Below are 19,740 nucleotides of genomic sequence, written 5' to 3'. Positions count from 1 at the left end.
CTTGATAAGTCCAAAATTACCATTAACTATATTTAATACCACTATATAAATATAGTTGCACTCTAGGCCTTATCTATAAATTATATCCCAAGATTTTATTACACATGCAACCCCTTCATAAAATATTTGTAGTAATACAAAGTCATGAATGTAGACTGCCACTTTGTAAATTACTTCATCTTATCCTTGAGTACCTGGTTTAATCCTTTATGTTATTCATTATATATTTATGAAATCTAATTCCATAAATATATACTTTAGTAACTTCTTACTAAAGTGGTTGGGCCCAACTCTCTGAATAACCAAACCCATTAAACTTATCTCAAGAGAATATTTTGTATCTCTGTTAAGAGACTATGAATTCCATCTTGAGAATATATGTTCCATCAATACTAAATATGGCTCCCAACATACTGAGGTTTTGACCGTAACTAATAGATCTCACTCCTGATATATCAAAGCAACCTACATCTTTTGATCAGGTCCATTATTCTCTCAGGATTTAGAGTTGATGTAAATAGAAGTCATATGATTTATTATTCATTTGACAGTCGTTAGAAGAATAATAAATCTCACAGCGGTCCAGTTCAATATGTCTTAACTCTTAAAACATATCAACATACCAACTAGAAATCTTCATTTCCATGATCAAGACAAATCATTTTAGTTGATATGTTATAGTTTTCGCAGATGAAACGCTCAATTTCATCACTGACTACGAACTAAACTTCTGAGTTTACAAAGAACTTGTGATTTATATCTTCTGTGACTTTTCACATAAATCACATACTATATATCTCATGGACTAAGATAATGTCTCATTAGTTCATTTATAGATAGTTTCATATAATTAAACAATTTAATTATTAATGACATGCCAATAAATTGGATTTTAGGGCATAAACCCTAACAATCTCCCACTTGCCCTCAAAGACAATTTATCATATATCTGACACTTGTCTCCCTTTAGAGTAATTTATAATCACTCTAAGGCAAGGCTTAGAAACAAGTTACAGCCAAATTTATTGCATAAATTATCTTTTCTACTACTACTTCTCACGTACTCATATCTCTCTAATGAGATGATACTTATGCTTTAATGTGTATCTTCATCACCTAGAGTGAACACATATCTTGAAGTTCAACTTCATAATGTGTATCTCACCACCTAGAATGAACACATATCTTGAAGTTCAACGTCATAATGTGTATCTTCATCACCTAGGATGAACACATATCTTGAAGTCCAAATTCATGAATCACAATCAAACTACAAATCAATATTTGTATATCCAGTATCTATCAAAACCTCACTTTTGTGGACAAGCATATAATACCTCATTCTCATAAGATATTTGAATATATGTTTTACTCCCACTTAATTAAGTGATCTTTGATTCATTAATATTTGCTTACCATGCCCACTGCAAAATAGATATTTAGCCTAGTATTTAGCATAGCATAAAAACTTCCTATCCATTAGTATAAGGAACCGTCTTAATATGCTCTTCATTTTTTATGTCTTAGGACCATAATCTTATATAAAGGAAATGCTCTTCCTTTTATATGTCTTAGGACCACGATCCTATATAAAGGAACTGCAAACTTAAAAGGAAAGAATTCTTTCTTGAAGTATTACATGCAATTTGCTTCTGAATATTGAAGACCTTAGTTCCATTCCCTTGGCTAAATGCGTCCCTAAGATCAGTCCAGATCTCAAGTGCAATATCTCTATATATAATGATAGCTTGGAGTTTTGGAGAAACAGAGTTGATGATCCAAGTACCAACCATGTTGTCAGCATGAATCCATGCTTGAGTAGCTATTGGTGAATTCACCAATGGAGAAGAAATGGTTAAAGAACCATCTGTGAAACCAAGCTTGTTCTTAGCAATCAAAGATTTTCGCCCCCAATTAGGGTTGTCCACCCAATCCGAAGACCTGACCCACCCGAAGGATCCGACTTGAAAACCGACCGACCTAATCAAGTCACCGGTCGGCGACGAGTTATTTGTTCCAATAATCGATTCCGGCAAGTTGGTCTTGGTTTCCTCCCCCAAAACCCGATTCGATTGATGTACTAAGAATTTCCAGCAAAAAATTTCTAGATTCCGGTAAAAATTTCCAAATTCTGGTGAGATTTTCCAGATTCCGGCCTCAAATTTCCAATTCTGACTTCAAATTTTTAGATTATGGCAACAAATTTTCATATTTCGGCGACTTAACAAGTAGATCTAGTGATATTTCATCCAAATCTAGTGAAATCTCATCAAATTAAGTGAGATTTCTGCCAGATCTGGCGAAATCTCACTGACTTTTTGTCATTTTCTCACCAGAATCTCGGATCTTGACTCCAACAGATCCGCCCGAAACCAACTAGATGTCTAAACCACCCAATTTGATTAGTTTCTCGGTCAGTGAGAGGTTGATGGCAGAGTCCACTCGATCAAGTCTGGTCAGCGGCGGGTTGAGCACAAACCCGACCCGCCCAACCGACCCATGGACAGCCCTACCCCCAATCAATGGTTGAAAAGTGAGAACAGCTCCTGGATTTTCACCAGGATGTAAAAACAGAGGGTCATTGAGATTGTATGAATCTTGCGAAAAAGATGAAGATTCAATGGTGGAAGCATTAGCTGCAGTTGTGTCTGCCATTAAAGAAACTGACAAAGCTTGAAGAAAGCAACAATGGTGGATGAGAAAAGTTTGAAGAAGATGACAATGGTAGATGATAAATTGAGAAAATTCCCAAAATTGATTTGATAAAACCTTAGAAATAGAAGCATCTAGTAGTTTGCTCTAATACCATATGAGAAAATTAGTTTGATGAAAACTGATTTGCTCATCTCATTTCATTGAATTGAAAGCTGTACATATATATATATATATACACACACACACACAAATTGACCCAAATCTACTTTGTAACTAACTTTACAAACTGATACACATGTCAACAGAAACTAATTAACATAACAAATTCTTACACGTGCTTGATCACTAAACTAACTACACTTACATACAAAGCTACATATCGTTTACTGTACAGTATCAACTAAGCTACACTGCTACTCTGTCGTTTAGACAGATTTGTACAAATCTTGAGTTGCTTCAACTTTGTAACAGAAGACACGATCCCTTGATGATTGTCTGGTCCTTCAATCTTTGCATCATCTGCACCTCTACTAGCTAAACTCTTATTTGATTGTCTCGCCTGCTCTGGTGCTTGTCTGGGCTGCTCTAGTGCACTAGTTGCTGCACTATGTGGCAGTCGGAGCTACTCTGGTGTAACAGCTAATGTTGCACCATCATGGCTTTGATAGAGGGGCCAATCAGTGTGGCTTCTCTACTTAAGTGTGACTATAATAACACCCTAACTACTCCCAAGTTAAGACCATGACAAAAAAAAAAAAAAAAAAACTCTCTCTTGGTTTTTTTTTTCAGTAATTCAATCCTAGGACTGTCTTCTTTTCTAGGCCACCTACTACACTATTATGGAGCATGCTAGAAGCTTTTGTTATGCCACTTTTTCATGGTGTCAAGTCATTGTAATAAAGCAGCACAGAGACTTGCCCTTGAGGTGGAGGAAACTTTAATTTCGGATCCACCTTGCAATTAGAGAGAATAGTTAGAAAAGTATAAAGGTAAAAAAAAAATCAAAGTTTTATAACTTTTAATCTTAATCGTTAAAAAACTATTGTGGGAGGGAGGAATTCGAGGAGCAAAGGTACGAAGCATTTGGACATTCTGAAGAGACAGTTGGTCCTCACTCTTCATCGGATTGGGCTCAACCCAAATGAGGCATCCAAATGCCAAAAATTGAATAAAATATTCAGCTCGAGAAGTTCGAGGAGCAAGAAAAGAGAAAAGACAGTTGGTCCTCACTCTTCATTGAATTGGGCTCAACCCAAACGAGGCATCCAAATGCCAAAAATTGAATAAAATGTTCAACGCGAGGAGTTCGAGGAACGAGAAGAGATGTGTAGGTAGGAGGAGCCCGGGGTCCCAGTCCAAAACCAACATGATGGGTGGTTAAGGAAGAGAGTAGAGATGTGCAGGCAAGAGAAGTAGGAAGCTTCCTAATAAAGCACTCATCACCTCTACATTAAATGCATTGTACCAACTCAGTCTGCCGCATTTAATGGCAAAATGACCCCTGAACAGTATTTTTACTCTACCACCACTAGCAAGGCATTGATGGGACAAGTATCCAAGCAAGGATCCATAGCAGCCTAGGTGGAGGGCTGGGATAAGGCCCCGGCTACTATAAAGAGGAAAGAGGCTCCCTTAAGATAGGAGACAGAGAATTGGAAAGAAGAAAATAAAGGGCAATGAGAAGTTTTGTAACCGAGAATTGAATAATATATGAACAAGTGATCGTCGGACTAATTTGAGGAAGAGTTAATACTGATTTTTGCCTTTCTTATTAGTAATCTTACATATTTCTAACAACCTAAGAATTGGACTTCTTTCTAAATTCCTTAATGAAACCATTAAGGCTTAAAAAGGCTGACCTTGGCAACATACCCTTACAAATTAATTGTGTTGGGCCTCAATACAGTAATTACCAACTTAACTTGAATTGGGCTGTGGATATCAACCCCTACAACTATTGAACAGTATAATAACCTTAGTTATTGTACTTGATCTCAATTAAATAGTAAACTCTTTCAAAAACATAATACAATGCACTATCAATTTTCTTTATATAAAAAAAATAAATAAATAATCATAAAAGAGCTGAAATGGAAGTGCTACTGCTGACGTATAAATATTTTATAAAAAAAATCTTTAACCAGGGCCCAGGCCCAAGACCAAGACTGAATAATTTGAACCCAAAAAGTTAAAGCCCAAAATCTCAAATTCTATACCAACTAACTCGACAACACGCAAAACAGAAGGTCCAGAATAGCACACGCCACCAACCAACTTGTTTGGACAAGACATTTCAAACCAATCCCCACAGCTCACTTTAACCCCTCTCTCGCAATATGTTATATAGAGAGTTAGCATCAGCCATCAGTCGAACTCAAAACAAAGCGAAATAATGGACTCTACCAACGTTCTGGTTAGTAACTCCTTTTCCCTCTGCATCTCCTTTTCTTTTTCTTTACATTTCCTGTTTGGTTGCTCAGAAAAACACTTAAAACTAAATAATTTTATACTTCACAATTTATAGTCACTCCATTCCCAACGTGTCACTACTCTGCAAAAATTTTCCACGGATTTTTTTTTTTTTAATTATTGCTATGTAATTATCGTTATTGTTATCTTGCGGAGCTTTCTGTCTTTGTTTTTTGGTTTTTTCCTTTTTCCTGTTTGATTGCTAAGAATTCGAAAATAATGGAGCATTTACTTTAGAGCGTTCCTATAGGAATTTACTTTTAGCTTTGTTGGAGATTCTATGTTTTTTTCTCAGTAACCAAACAAACATCTAAAATATTAATGCATGTTAATTGCGATTAGTTTAAGTGGCTGGATTACTCTGTTTTCCTTTGTTTTCTCAGCAATCAAACAGATATTTAAATATTTTTTTTGCGGATCAAATAAGTTTTTATTGTAACTATGGGCATAATTGTGTGAATTTTTGGTCACTTTATTTTTGATGGTTTTGTTTGATTGAATTTTCAGCTTGCTTCTTCTTCTGCTGGCTTAAAAATGGGAAGTAGAGAAGTAAGGAAGAATCAAACCCTACTTTGTGCTCCTATAATGGCAGAAACGGTTGATAAGATGGTGATTAACATGGATACGGCAAAACAAAGTGGTGCCGACCTTGTGGAGATCCGATTAGACAGTTTGAAGAGCTTCAATCCTTATGAAGATCTCAAAACCCTAATCAAAGAGTGTCCATTGCCCACTCTATTCACTTACAGGTTCACGACTGGGAATTCTTTTATGATTAAACTGTTTCTGCATTGTGTGTGTGTGTGTGTGTGTTTTCAAGATCTATATAATAGTCTTAATCTTTATGGATTGGAATTTGGAAATATGCTAATTTTGTTTTAGAAGATTGGCTTCATTTGTTGGAATGGACAACCATAATCAAGAGATGTTATAATTTGATCTTGTTATGTAGCCTTTTAAGAGTATCCAGCATAGACCTATCTGATTTTATGTACTTTTCTAGACCAAAATGGGAAGGTGGTCAGTATGATGGTGATGAAAAGAAGCGATTGGATGCCCTTCGATTAGCCATGGAGTTTGGAGCTGATTACATTGATGTTGAGCTTCAGGTTGCTTCCTAATTAATATGTGAATTCAAACAAATTCAAATGGTGGTTTGATTGTGTTAACAAAGAGTTAGAATCTATGATTATGAGTAGTACATTGTTTTCCGTTGTTAAAATAAAATTAATGATTTTGTGTTGGGTATGAAAAACTTAAGTGGTTAGAGGCTTGAGATAGTTTAAATGCTACCCAAATATGAAGTTTCATGAAAATTTCTGCAAAATTTGTGTTACTGTAGAGCCATTAAGTTTGCCACATTTAAAACAATCTGTGCACTATGCATTTCATTCTGATGCCAATTTGTATTATTACCTTCATTACAGCCTTTATAACCTTGATTGCACTTTCTTGATATTTGACTGCTCTAACATATTGGCCTGTTTCTTAAGTTTATTTTCCCCAACAAAATTATAGGAAGTTTTCTTTGGATAACATTGTATCAATCTAGACAGCATCCATCACTTCATGGATTTTTCAGTGCTCTACTTTTTTTTTAGGTCTTATAGGATTCACAAATACTGGAAGAGGGTGACGTGTCAACTTTTTTCATCTTGCTTTTGAGACCTACTAGTATTCTTTTTGTGGGAAAAAAGTTTGAATGATAAAACTGACAGTACCAGATATTATTTTAAGATGTCAAACATATGCATTGAATTATTGGTAAACTTGTGAGAATATGTTCCAATGCCGCTCAAGTGCAAAGAGGTTATCTTTACAAAGGCCTAATTATAAGATGTCAAAATAATAGTTCTTCCTGTCCTACTTTCATTTTAAATTACTACTAGGATTATAAACGTTAAATTTTTCACTTGGATTATTGCTCTTTGAAGGTTGCTCATGAGTTTAATGAATCCATTTTTGGAAAAAAGCCTGAAAAGTTCAAAGTCATTGTATCATCTCACAATTATCATGATACTCCATCTGTGGAGGATCTTGGCAACCTTGTGGCAAGAATACAAGAAACTGGTGCTGATATTGTGAAGATTGCAACAACTGCCTTGGAGATCTCTGATGTGGCACGCATTTTCCAAATAACTGTGCATTCTCAAGTAAGCAGTGTATGTGAAAGCATTGCACTTTAAACTGTAACCGTAGTCCATTAATTGTCTCCATTGTTGTTGAAATATGTATAATGCTTTTGCTTCTATCTTTTTTATGCCATAGAAATCAAGGCTTAATGGTTCGTATATAGATTATGTGAATGGTGTGAGGTACACATATTCCATTACTGATTGCTAGCAGCAAATGGCTCATCTTGGTGTTTATTGAGATTAACACAATAATAAGGAAATCTGACTGATCACGTAACAAGGTTTTTGTCTTAGATGATAAGTGTCACTGGTTGGTTGTATCAAAGTTTATGTGTAAGAAGTGTGGTTATTTTAGTTGTCGTTCTTTTCTTTTCTTGTGATCATTGAATAACTCCAATGAGTTGGTTGAGAAATTACTGAGATGAATATATTGCTTAACTTAAATATGTAGTTAGACGAGGAGTAAAAGGAAAGGATATGAAGGTATGCATCATGTATTCTTTCTTGACTGTCTCCACAATGATAAATGCAGCCATGTGACATCTGAAGCATTGAATTTTAGGAAGATACTGTCAATACCAAATCTAATTATCCCCTCTCTTTTTTTTTTTTTATCTCTATCTTTATGCTCATTTATTACTAGTTTTGACTGGTAATGGTAGAAACTCTTTACGTTATGTATTCATAGATTCTTCACATATTTAAAGATTTTTTTATTTATTTAATAATGAAAATTTTAGGTTCCAATTATAGCAATTGTTATGGGTGAGAGGGGTTTCATCTCGCGGATTTTATGCCCAAAATTTGGTGGGTTTCTCTCATTTGGTACCATTGAGTCAGGAGTTGTATCAGCTCCTGGTCAACCAACAATGAAGGATCTGTTAACTCTATACAACTTCAGAGAGATAGGGCCAGATACAAAAGTGTTTGGCATAATTGGGAAGCCTGTTGGCCACAGCAAATCACCGATTTTATACAATGAGGCATTCAAGTCAGTTGGTTTTAATGGAGTTTATGTGCCTTTCTTGGTGGATGACGTTGCAAAATTTCTCCAGACTTACTCATCCATAGATTTTGCTGGATTCAGGTTCAAACTTCTTTGTTGAGTTCTCTCTAAGTCAAACTACAGTATTTATTACATTTTAAGTATGATGTGTTCTTGGTCTGTTTTCTTTTAGATTTCTTTTCTTCTGGTGGTCAATATTTTGGGGAGGGCTGGGCTGCTTAGTAGAGTGATGGGAATTTGGTAGCTTATTTAATTACTTGATATTGTAGTTGTTGAAGGTTATTCCAATGGTTTCATTTATAACATATATTGACATATGACAAAACAAATCTGTCTGGAATATTTATTACACTTATTGAATTATACTTGAATCATGAGATAACTTCTTTCCCAAACACAGTTGTACAATTCCTCACAAGGAGGATGCTCTCAAGTGTTGTGACGAGGTTGATCCAGTTGCAAAGGTATTGAAATTTTATTCATGTTGCTGGGGCTTGTCTGAAAATTTACCGACCCGAAGTCTCTGGCACCACTGAATTCCATGAGTAGTTAGGGATGCCTTAGCTTTGGTTGTTATTTTTCATTTTAAGTAATAGTATATGATTTGTTCACAGTCGATAGGAGCTGTGAATTGTATTATAAGGAGACCAACTGATGGGAAGATGTTTGGTTACAATACTGACTATGTTGGTGCAATTTCTGCTATTGAAGATGGACTACGAGGTATCATTTGTGTTTAATGAGAAAATAAAAAATATAAGCATAAAAATCACAGTTACACACAGGTCAATGGGCACTGGGCACTGGGAACTGAGGAATAGCTTCAGTCACCTGTTAAGCCCAAACCAGTTCCCACAGTCAATGAACAGTGCCATTACTTCGATGCTTGTAATTTTTCTTCTGGTTCAATGTCTCTTTTTTATACAAATAAATAAATGGACTGTTAGACACATAAACCTCTCTCTTCTTTGGTTTAAAGCTAAGGCATTCTTGCACAATATTATTTCCATGTTAGGTTCTCATAACATTAGCGCTACTGCTGATTCACCCTTAGCTGGTAAGCTCTTTGTGGTCATTGGCGCTGGAGGTGCTGGGAAGGCGCTTGCATATGGTGCAAAAGAAAAGGGAGCACGAGTTGTGATTGCTAATCGCACTTATGGTAAGCCTCCAGCTTTTGATCGCTTTTTGCAATGTTCAGTTTGGTACACTTCTTTTTATTATTCTTGTTTTCTGATCGTATATATCTGGTAGTATCATTCTAACATTCTCTGCTATGACTTGTGACTTACATGTTTTTTACTATGGTTGGCATCCATAATGTACTATAGTATAAAAGTTGTGTACTACAAGCTGTGGCTGTGCCAACTGGATGCCTTCTTCTTTTTCTATTTATAATTTTTTCCCCATTTTTTCTCCTTTTGCCACATGGACAATCCTTTTGCACCTTTATTTTACATACAAAAGATTTGTATCCCGGCTAACAAAAGAGTCCTCATTGCATTATAATTACATTAACATTATAAAATTTTACTTTCAACTTAAATTAATATTTCAATTACAAAATTTAAAATTCTATCCTAATTTTTTGAATTATTTTTCAAGAAATGACATTTATTTTAATCATCTACTATAAGTTTTATTTTTGAAAAAAAAAAAAAATCATTCTTTCACAATCATAGCTAAGCTTCAGTCAAATAACTTTAGGTGTTTTTTTCTTCATTTTTATTATCTATTGTATTGCTCAAATATGATATTTGTAAAAAAATCCTTTACATATGAATTTCAATTAATCTATGCATCATATGGGCGTACTGCTAGTAGCTATAAAAATTTAACTAAAATATTTTTTTTCTTCTTGATGAAACAACCAAAATATATGCTATAGGGGAACTAGTGGAAGGAAAGTTACTATTATGATAGAAACTTTTCTTTGTTGTAGAAAAACTAAAAAAGTAATGCATAATTTAATCTTTTTGCATTTGAAGAGGAAGAACTTTTTCTATGGTTGTGGAGAAGTAAGATATGCTGCAATGTGAATGAGCTATAGCTCAAATAGCATCTCCTCCCCTTTTATAGCAAGGTGGAGGATGAGGTCATACTACTTATGACTTTCAATTAATCCATGCATCATACAGTCATACTAATATTAGCTACAAAACTTTAACTGAAATATTTTTTCTTCTTGATGAAACAACAAAAATCAATGCTAAAGGTGAACTGGTGGAGGGAAAGGTTACGACTATGATTAGAATTTTTCTTTGTTGCAGAAAAACTGAAAGAGTAATGCATAGAGTAAACATTTTGTATTTAAAAAGGAAGATTTTTTCTATAATTATGGAGAAGTATGATATGCTGCAATGCAAATGAAAATGGCATCTCTCTTGTACAACAAGGTGAAGGATGAGGTCGTGGGATCAAGCTCACATGTGTGATTAGAAAAAAAAAAAAAAAAAAAAAAGAGAGAGAGAGAGAGATTAAAATATGCTGTAGTGTGAAATGGTTGTCGGTTCATATTGTGATTGGTTTTCCTTTGATTATATTGTTTGTCCATGTCAAGCTCCATCTAAGCAATCTTCTGAATTAATGCCACTATTGATAATTATTCTTTCCTTTTCTCCTTCCCTCTCTGGGCCCCCATTCCTGTTCTAAAATATTATTGTCCCAGTTTTGCTATAAATGTTATTTCTTGCTTCAATGTGTCTTGTCTTGAAAATGTTTGCATTGAATTAATTTTTTCTTCACTGTAATAGATTTCCTTCTGCCACAGAATCTCAAGTACCATGGATAGGGAAGTTCTAAGGATATGTGTAATTTGTTTAATGATTTATTTAATGATAATAAGTTATTATTAGAATTTCACTACATACAAGACTGATGAACAGCATTTTGTTGTCTAGCTCAAGTAATATTCCTGATATTTCTAATTATTTCACTAATGATATCTGATTGATTTATATATTTCACTTCAAGATCGAGCCAGAGAGCTTGCTAATACTATTGGAGGAGATGCCGTAACTCTTGCTGATCTAGAAAATTTCCATCCAGTGGATGGTATGATTCTTGCAAACACGACATCTATTGGAATGCAACCAAAAGTTGATGAAACACCCATTCCTAAGGTCTGCCTCTCTTGCACGCTGTTTCTTTTGTCTTGGTAACCATATAGATATTGGGAATATTGACAACCTAATCTACTTTTTCATTAAAAGCATGCATTGGTGGTTATTGCAACATGGTTATTGTTAAGTTGACTGTGATCCTGGACTTTTCGCCTTATGAGCTGCATTTGTTTCAGACATGGATCAATTTTATATATATAAACACATTGTTAAACAGACGTTATAATTACATATGGGGTTTTGAGATCGAGATTTATTAATAGAAGAGAAGATAAATAACAAATAAGTACTGTTGTGAAAAGTCATAGGTAACATGAATTGATGAAAAAATTCCATCTGTTATGATTTCTCACGTGCACTGAATATCTATGCAGTGGGCTTTGTTCAAAGGAAAATTGGGTTGGTCAGAGAAGGCACAATAGGATAGAATTTGGTTGTAATACTGCATTCAGTGGTCCAACCCACCTTTGGTCCCTTCTTTCAATATGAGCTTAAGTCAGAACTGCAGTGCGAAGAAACCAAAATAATGAAAATTGATGCTACCCACTTTGGGTTTTGTTATGGATACTAACCACCAAAAAAAACAGAAAAAAAGAACGATGAGTATTTGTAAATTACTTAATAATGTTAGATGATATTTTTTGAATTGAAAAAGATCTTAATAACTCAATTCTTAGCAATATTGTTCAATAACATGGACACCACCAACTATAACAATTTGATGGAAAAAAAAAAAAAAAAAACCCCACTACTGTGAGGGTAAAATCGTGGCTATAATTCAGGTGGGGTCGCTTTTTTTTAATCTTCTAGCTCAGAATTTTCAAAAGAAGCCTAGATTACCTACAACTACAAGGTCTTCATAAAGTAGTACAAAGGCAAAGCAGCTGTCAGTTTAATGCCATAATTAGGGTAAGAATACAGGCAAGTCACCAGTGTTGTTGTCCTGAATGCTCTGGATCAGATCTTAACTAATTTGGTGCTCATTTTTGAATTAAGGTCCTGAGCATTTTTAGTTAAAGTTAGTTCTCATATAAGCCAAAGCATTCATAGTTCCCACACTGCTTGGATAATTTTGTTTCCCTGATTGAAGAAGGCCTAATTGCTTCCTTCATGCTCTTTATGCTTCTTTAGAAGGAAAATGTATCTTGCGTATCAGCTGCATGCAACATCTCTCTCACATTTTGTAGGACTCACATAATGTGAGAGAGGTGCAGCATGTAGCTGACACATAAGATACTGCCTTACGTAGTAAGGGTGTGAGGATCTCATTTTTCTAGAGTGAAACCAACTTATTGACTGTTTGAACGGGTGTGAGGATCTCATTTTTCTAGAGTGAAACCAACTTATTGACTGTTTGAACTGACCTTAATTCTTGTCAGGCTTTTGGCTTGCCTTAGGTCCTTTCAGTCTTGGGAGCGGTTTTTAGGTATAACGATAATGTTGAAATTCAGAGTCACCTGCTAACAGAAATTCCAATGGAGAGAAGAAAAAAAAAATCTGAATCCTCTATGCTAGTTTACTGACAGCCATTGAGAGTAGAGAAAGTTGTTATAATCAAACTCAAAAATCCTCGTGAACAAACCAAATTTAATAAAGGGAAGCTGTACCATGCTATAGCATTTTTTTTCTGAGAAGTTCATTAGCCCTTCAGTGTTTCATTTTTTGCAGAATGGCACCAGGCCATTATGATATCAACTTGCACGTTCAGGGGCAAGACAATAATTGGATTTCTGTTTTTGCAGCATGCTCTGAGATTCTACTCACTAGTTTTTGATGCGGTTTACACTCCCAAAATTACTAGACTTTTGAGGGAAGCAGAAGAATCTGGAGCCACAATTGTTTCGGGGTCGGAGATGTTCATAGGACAGGCATATGAGCAGTTCGAGAGGTTCACTGAGTTGCCTGGTAAGATGATTTTGAATAGCTTAATAACATTCATCCAGACTGTCTTTTTATTACTCTCTATTTAATTGGCAATTAACTGATATTTGTTTTTTGGCCTCTTGCTTCATTGTCCAATTGCAGCACCCAAACAACTTTTTAGGAAAATTATGGCAAAATTCTAATGAGGTTTGTTTGGCTACACTTTACATGCAGCTGATTCTCATTCTCATGTAGCTGAATTTGAACTTTTTCGTTTCCTATTTTCTTGAGAAAGTTAATGCCAGTTATTTTCATCTGCTGTTAATTATTATACCCGAATGATCTTATTCATATTGCCTTGATAAAGTTTCAAGGATGTTTATGCAAGACTTTGTGTACTACTCTCTCACTCATTGATTGTTGAACAATTTGTATTCCAACCTTTTCTTTTTTTTCTTTTTTACTTTATCAAGACTCACTAGCTTCTTTCATTTAATTTTTTTTTTTGGAACTATTTTTATTTTTTGGGTTGTGTCCTAATCTAAAAATTGAGATGAATAAAAAATTATGACACTAAATAAAAAAAAAAAAAGCCTCATCACACATGCAAAGTACGTGTGATGAGGCTAATATGTATATATAGTCAAGATTAAATTACATTTAGTGTAACTCTTATTAATGTTGCTCCTTAAATAAATTTGTATTGGATGAGTGTTTTAATAAATCCACTAATATCCCATAAATAAATTAAAAAATCTAGTATTAAATTACATCATTTTCTTATACACTTCATAATTGTAAAATATCAAGATGGTTATATATCAATAACTATTTCATTTATAAAATGTTAAAACTTTAATTTTAAAAAAAAATTAAAATTTTTCATAGAGCATAAAACTATTATTCCAATAAAATGTTATTGATATGACAAAGTTATTAAGTAATATAACTCTTTGTATGTTACATCATTCAATAACTTTTCATTTGATTAATACTTGGATTGTTTTTTTCCTATAAACGTCTTATGCATGCCAAATTTGATGTTATATATATACACACACACTTTTGATCATTTTCTAGATGAGATATTTTTTTAATCTCTTATCGTTTCTATATTTTGTATGCATGATGAGTATATAGTTTCAAAAAGTTGCATGGCTCTCACAAAAAGTTCGGACCCCACACGTGGGTCCACCATGGGGCTCACGCCCTTTGTAAAAGCTCAGAGCGATGCTTTAAGATTACCTAAGTTTTTTTCATAGTTGTACTGTTGGACTGTACTGGTGTGGTGACCTTTTTTTGCCTATTTAATTTATTTTATTTGTTTTTACTTTTTTCTCGACTAGATTAGAGTGTTCATGAAAGCTAGTGTACCAAAGTTGTGCAACTAAAGTTGAAAGCTAGTGTACCAAAGTATATCGTTATATGGGATACATCATGGAATTCAAATCTTAAGATTGGATTATTAATTGGAGAGACAATCTATGTGTACAACAAAATCTCTCAATAGCACAAAACTTCGTCAAGTCTTTTGTATAGAGTTTGAAAAAAAATAAGCATTTTATTAAGAAACAAAAAAAAAAATGAAATTAAACAAAATTGTGATAGATTGAAGTAATAATTAATTTAGCATGAATCGGGTGTCCAATCTAGAACCGAAACCAATGGTTACTTACTAACCCGAGCCACCAAATTTTAAAATATCTTGATTGTAGTGTTGGTTCAATTGATGGCGGGTTGCCAGTGAAAGGAATCGACAAGATTGGTTGGAGCGATGGTTGTGCTGTTAGAGAACTTGATAAATCCGACATGTTTGAAAACTTCATCTCCAGTTGCAAAACTCTGCCATATTCGAGAAGATCTCAGCCAATCTTGCTACATTTCCTCTAGATTCAAAAAGATCTCAGTCAATTTGGTAAGATCTCTGTCACTTTTGGGGAGATCTTAGCTAATTTAAGGGGATCTCTACCAATTATGAGAAAATCTCAGCCAATTCGGTGAGATCTGTACCTTTCACCACGTTATTACAACTACAACTGATCCGATAGTAGGAGATCTAAACCCATGGCAATCTGATTCTACCAAACTGGCGGTTGACAGCATGTCTCATTGTCTCACACTCAACGTGAGCAAGTCAGATTCAGGTTGATTCCAAAACCGACTCGTGGACACCCATAAGCATGTCATGAGCAAGTATGAGGCCACGTAAAAAAAGGAGTTAAATCGCATATTTGGTTTTAAATCTTTACTCTTTATTTCAAAATCGTCTTTATATTTTAAAATCTTTATTTTAGTTTTTATACTTTTAATTAATTTAACATTATTTCAAGAAGTTCTCATAATCATATTACATCTTTCCATATTATAGGCTTTACTTCACTAAAGTTATATATATATATATATATATAAAAAGAAGAAGGACCTAGAAACTTTATTAAATAATCTTAGCCAAAATTGACTTAAAGAAGGTCATGAAGGTGGGAAGGAACATCTTCCATTCACTAATAAATTTTTAACATGTCTAGCATATTTAGCAACAGTACAAAGTCAGCTCAACTATAAATGCAACTAAGGACCCCACTTATAAAAAAAAAAAAATTATACACATAATATATTTATCTATATATTTTAATTACGAAATTTTTTTTATAATCATTTTATTGGTCAATAAGATACATTCAAAGGGCCTCATTGTATCACTAATAAAAAATTTATTTTTTAATCTGCACACTACCGCTGCACACAAAGTTGACAGCAATGACGGGACAGCACACTGACACATAGGCATTGCACAAAGGCCATGGCCACAGCACAGCTCACACCTGCCTAGCTGTCCCACACACAGTCACCCACGGCCCACACTCAATTTTAATGTATACTCATAGCATAGGCACACACCCATTGTACTGTACACTATCTTTTAGACTTCTATTTTATCAATTATTATAAGTTATTGCACTAATTAATAATTTGATGTATATCATATCAATTCATTGTATTTTAGTGATACTAATTTATTGTACTTAATTATGCAAATAGATGAAAATACTCCAATTAATGGGTTGGAGTAATAATTTGATTTATATCGTATCAACCCATTGTATTATAGTGATACTAATTTTATCACACCTAATACAGATGCATTGCAGAATGAAGTTTTTTAAAACTAAAATTAATAAAATATTCTTTAAGGTTTACTATGTCATAAGAAAGATTAAGTGGATTAGCCATATTATCAATTGAAAAAAAAAATTGCTAGAGGAACTTAAATACAAAAACTTAATTAGTAATTTTGCATCTAAATAAACAAGAAAAATAGATTTTAAATAAAAATTAAAAAAATCAAAAAACAATATATATGATTAAAAAAAAAAACCCCACTTAAAATTTTTACCTAAGGCCTCTAAAGTTATTGAGCCAGCTTTGCAACAATATTATTTCTTTATGATATGAGAAAAAGATAAATGATTAAGCTACTATAGTAAGTTGAACTGCTTTATCAAGAAGATGACCAAAAGATGCCAAGGACTCCTCATCTATACTCTTATTTAAAGGGTGTCATCTATTTGAGATTCTCATTTTTTTTGGTTTAAAAATATCCCTACACCCTTATTTTTAAGTAGAGACAGAACTAAATGACAATCTGGTAAAAATACAACTCTAACTCCCACTAAAATATTGCGTAGAAAATAGGGTCATTCTTCTGTTGAATTTCAAATTACTTTATCTACTTTTAAATTAGATTCTCAAAATAAAATTTATATATATAAAACTAGCTTCATTACAAGCATAAAGCGCATGCAATGAGGTTTTTTTTTTTTTTGTAGTAAAAAAAACTTTGTTTTTTTTAATTTCTTTATGATATGAGAAAAAGATACATGATTAAGCTACTATAGTAAGTTGAACTGCTTTATTAAGAAGATGACCAAAAGATGCCAAGGATTCCTCATCTATACTCCTATTTAAAAGGCTTCATCTATTTGAGATTCTCTTTTTTTGGTTTAAAAATACCCCTACACCCTTATTTTTAAGTAGAAACAAAACTAAATGACAATCTGGTAAAAATACAACTCTAACTCCCACTAAAACATTGCCTAGAAAATAGGGTCAATCTTCTGTTGAATTTCAAATTACTTTATCCATTTATAAATTAGATTCTCAAAATAAAAATTATATATATAAAACTAGCCTCATCACAAGCATAAAGCGCATGCAATGAGGGTTTTTTTTTTTTGTAGAAAAAAAAAACTTTGTTTTTTTTTTAATTTTAAATATATATTTTTTATTTTGAAAATTTAATTTATAAGTAGATAAAGTAATCTGAAAATTAACAGGAGATGAAGTTTTTTTTTCAGTGGTCCTATTTTGTAGAAAAAAAACTGCGTTTTATTTATTTATTTTATATATATAATTTTTATTTTGAAAATCTAATTTATAAGTAGATAAAGTCATTTGAAAATTAACAGGAAAGTAGTCCTATTTTTTAGGCAATGTTTTAGTGGGAGTTAGAGTTGCATTTTTACCAAATTGTCCTGTAGTTTTATCTCTACTTAAACATAGGGGTATAAAAGCATTGTTGAACTAAAAAATGAGAAATCCAAACATGGGAAGCCCCTTAAATAATACTAACCTCATCACACGCACTTCGCGGGTGGGATGAAGCTCTTTTTATTTTATTTTATATATATGTAAGTGCACAATTGCACCTGGCCCCAAGAACAGTTACGGGCTCAGGCCCAATGAGCCTTAAACAATATGAATTTGTAGAGTGTGGGCTTGAAACCCAGGTTAGAAGTGTTTGAGGATTAAATGACAAGCCAAAGATTGCAAACACCTGAAAACAACAAGGAATATTGTAAATCAACCTGCTCGGACGTAAGCCGAGAGCTGTTCTTATATTATCTCTTTCTCTTTTTTCTTTTTCTTTTTTATTACAAAAAAGAGAGACCCCCCCATTTCTGTTCTAAGTTGCTCCTTAAATACTCCTCTTTTTGATACTTTGTACACGTGTTGCCCCAACTCCCCCTTAGCCTAGATATTTCTTTTCTCAGTGCCTTTGAATAGTAACTAGAAGTTTCCCTTCCACTGTTCAGGTGTCACTTCCCCATTAATGCGGCCAGGGTGGTAGGTGCAGGGTCTTTAATGTGGAGGTGGCAGCCTTTATCTTTGGTATTTTTCTAACATCGGTGCTTCTAGGACATTCAAGGGTTTACCCCCTTTAACTATTGGTCTTGACCGTGTCATTCCCTAACCTTTATCATGAAGTCCCGGGTTCTCCGGTGTCCGTCCGAAGAGAAATTCACTCTCGGCTGGATCCTCGGATCCTCGGCGTATGGGCCAACCCATAATACTAACAAGTTCTAAACCCAAGAGCAGGTCGGCTTTCCTTAGCATGGCCCAAAGGCCCACATTCTCATCAGGGTCTTTTTACTCCCCACAATATATATATATAATTTTTATTTTGAAAATTTAATTTATAAGTGAAAAAAACAATTTGAAAATTAACAGGAGAGTGACCTTATTTTTTAGGCAATGTTTTAGTAGGAGTTATAGTTATATTTTTACCAAATTTTCCTTTAGTTTTGTCTCTATTTAAATATAGGGATGTAGGGGCATTTTAGAACCATGAAAATAAGGAATCCAAACAGGGGAAGTCCCTTAAATAATAGTATAAACTAGTATCATCACACACGCTTCGTGCGTGCGATGAGTCTTTTTTTTTTTTTTTTTTGTTAGTGGTCTTATTTTGTAGAAAAAAAAAACTATGTTTTATTATTGTATATATAATTTTTATTTTGAAAATCTAATTTATTAGTGAATAAATCAATTTGAAAATTAAAAAAAGAGTGGTGCTATTTTTTAGGCAATGTTTTAGTGGGAGTTAGAACTGCATTTTTACTGGATTGTCCTTTAGTTTTGTCTCTACTTAAACATAGAGGTGTAGGAACATTTTTTAACTAACAAATAAGGAATCTAAAGAGGGAAAACCCCTTAAATAATACTAGCCTCTGAGCACGCGCTCACATGCTCAGAGAGTCTTCTATTTTTTGGGTAAGGGTTAATTTAGAGCATTTATTATAATTTGGGATTACTATATTTTCCAATCACAAAAAAACTTAAGAGTGTGATGAGTATTATGTATTGTGAAATAATTTTTCATCACACCTCTAGATTTTTTTTATGATTGAAAAATGTAGTAATCTCAAATTATAATAAATGCTCCAAATTATTACGTGTGTGCAATGAGGCTTTTTTTTTTGGATTTAGTGTCATAAATTAATTCAACAAAAATGATGTAAAATGAAAACTTATCTAACATTTCACTTGAAATGTGATCAACATCATCCAATGCAATGGACTAAAGCATCGTTTAGAATCAACAAATCATACATCCCTGTAAGTTAAGTTTTGCACATTGAAAAACATAAAAGTAAAAGGTTGGATGAATTTCCAACTAAACATAGTGAGCAATGAGAGTAAAGCCTTATCTTTC

General features: G+C 33.5%; 1 protein-coding gene across 2 annotated transcripts; it reads left to right on the top strand.

The window, feature by feature from the left end:
* Positions 1–4,919: 4,919 nt before the first annotated feature.
* On the top strand, positions 4,920–13,687 carry LOC142623700 (bifunctional 3-dehydroquinate dehydratase/shikimate dehydrogenase, chloroplastic-like). 2 transcript variants are annotated; one of them, XM_075797151.1, is made up of 11 exons: positions 4,920–5,068; positions 5,632–5,873; positions 6,128–6,233; positions 7,059–7,277; positions 8,000–8,346; positions 8,666–8,729; positions 8,880–8,988; positions 9,281–9,424; positions 11,236–11,384; positions 13,127–13,289; positions 13,410–13,687. In XM_075797151.1, the coding sequence occupies exons 1-11, from the start codon at positions 5,048–5,050 to the stop codon at positions 13,448–13,450; spliced, it is 1,605 nt and encodes a 534-aa protein (XP_075653266.1). In that variant the 5' UTR covers positions 4,920–5,047; the 3' UTR covers positions 13,451–13,687. The 2 variants fall into 2 exon arrangements, with proteins under 2 accessions (XP_075653266.1, XP_075653265.1); XM_075797150.1 differs by having other exon boundaries at positions 7,059–7,286.
* The last annotated feature ends 6,053 nt before the right edge of the window (positions 13,688–19,740 follow it).

Source organism: Castanea sativa, chromosome 2 (genome assembly GCF_040712315.1).
Source record: "Castanea sativa cultivar Marrone di Chiusa Pesio chromosome 2, ASM4071231v1".
NCBI lineage: Eukaryota > Viridiplantae > Streptophyta > Magnoliopsida > Fagales > Fagaceae > Castanea > Castanea sativa.
Note: the sequence above shows the minus strand (reverse complement) of the source record. Positions and strands in the feature narration are given on the sequence as shown.

Excerpts from the sequence above, each read along its gene's own strand:
- LOC142623700 (XM_075797150.1), top strand. The coding sequence starts at position 5,048 with ATGGACTCTACCAACGTTCTG. Across the intron at positions 8,989-9,280 it reads TATTGAAGATGGACTACGAG|GTTCTCATAACATTAGCGCT; the intron begins GTATCATTTGTG and ends TTTCCATGTTAG. Across the intron at positions 13,290-13,409 it reads GAGGTTCACTGAGTTGCCTG|CACCCAAACAACTTTTTAGG; the intron begins GTAAGATGATTT and ends GTCCAATTGCAG.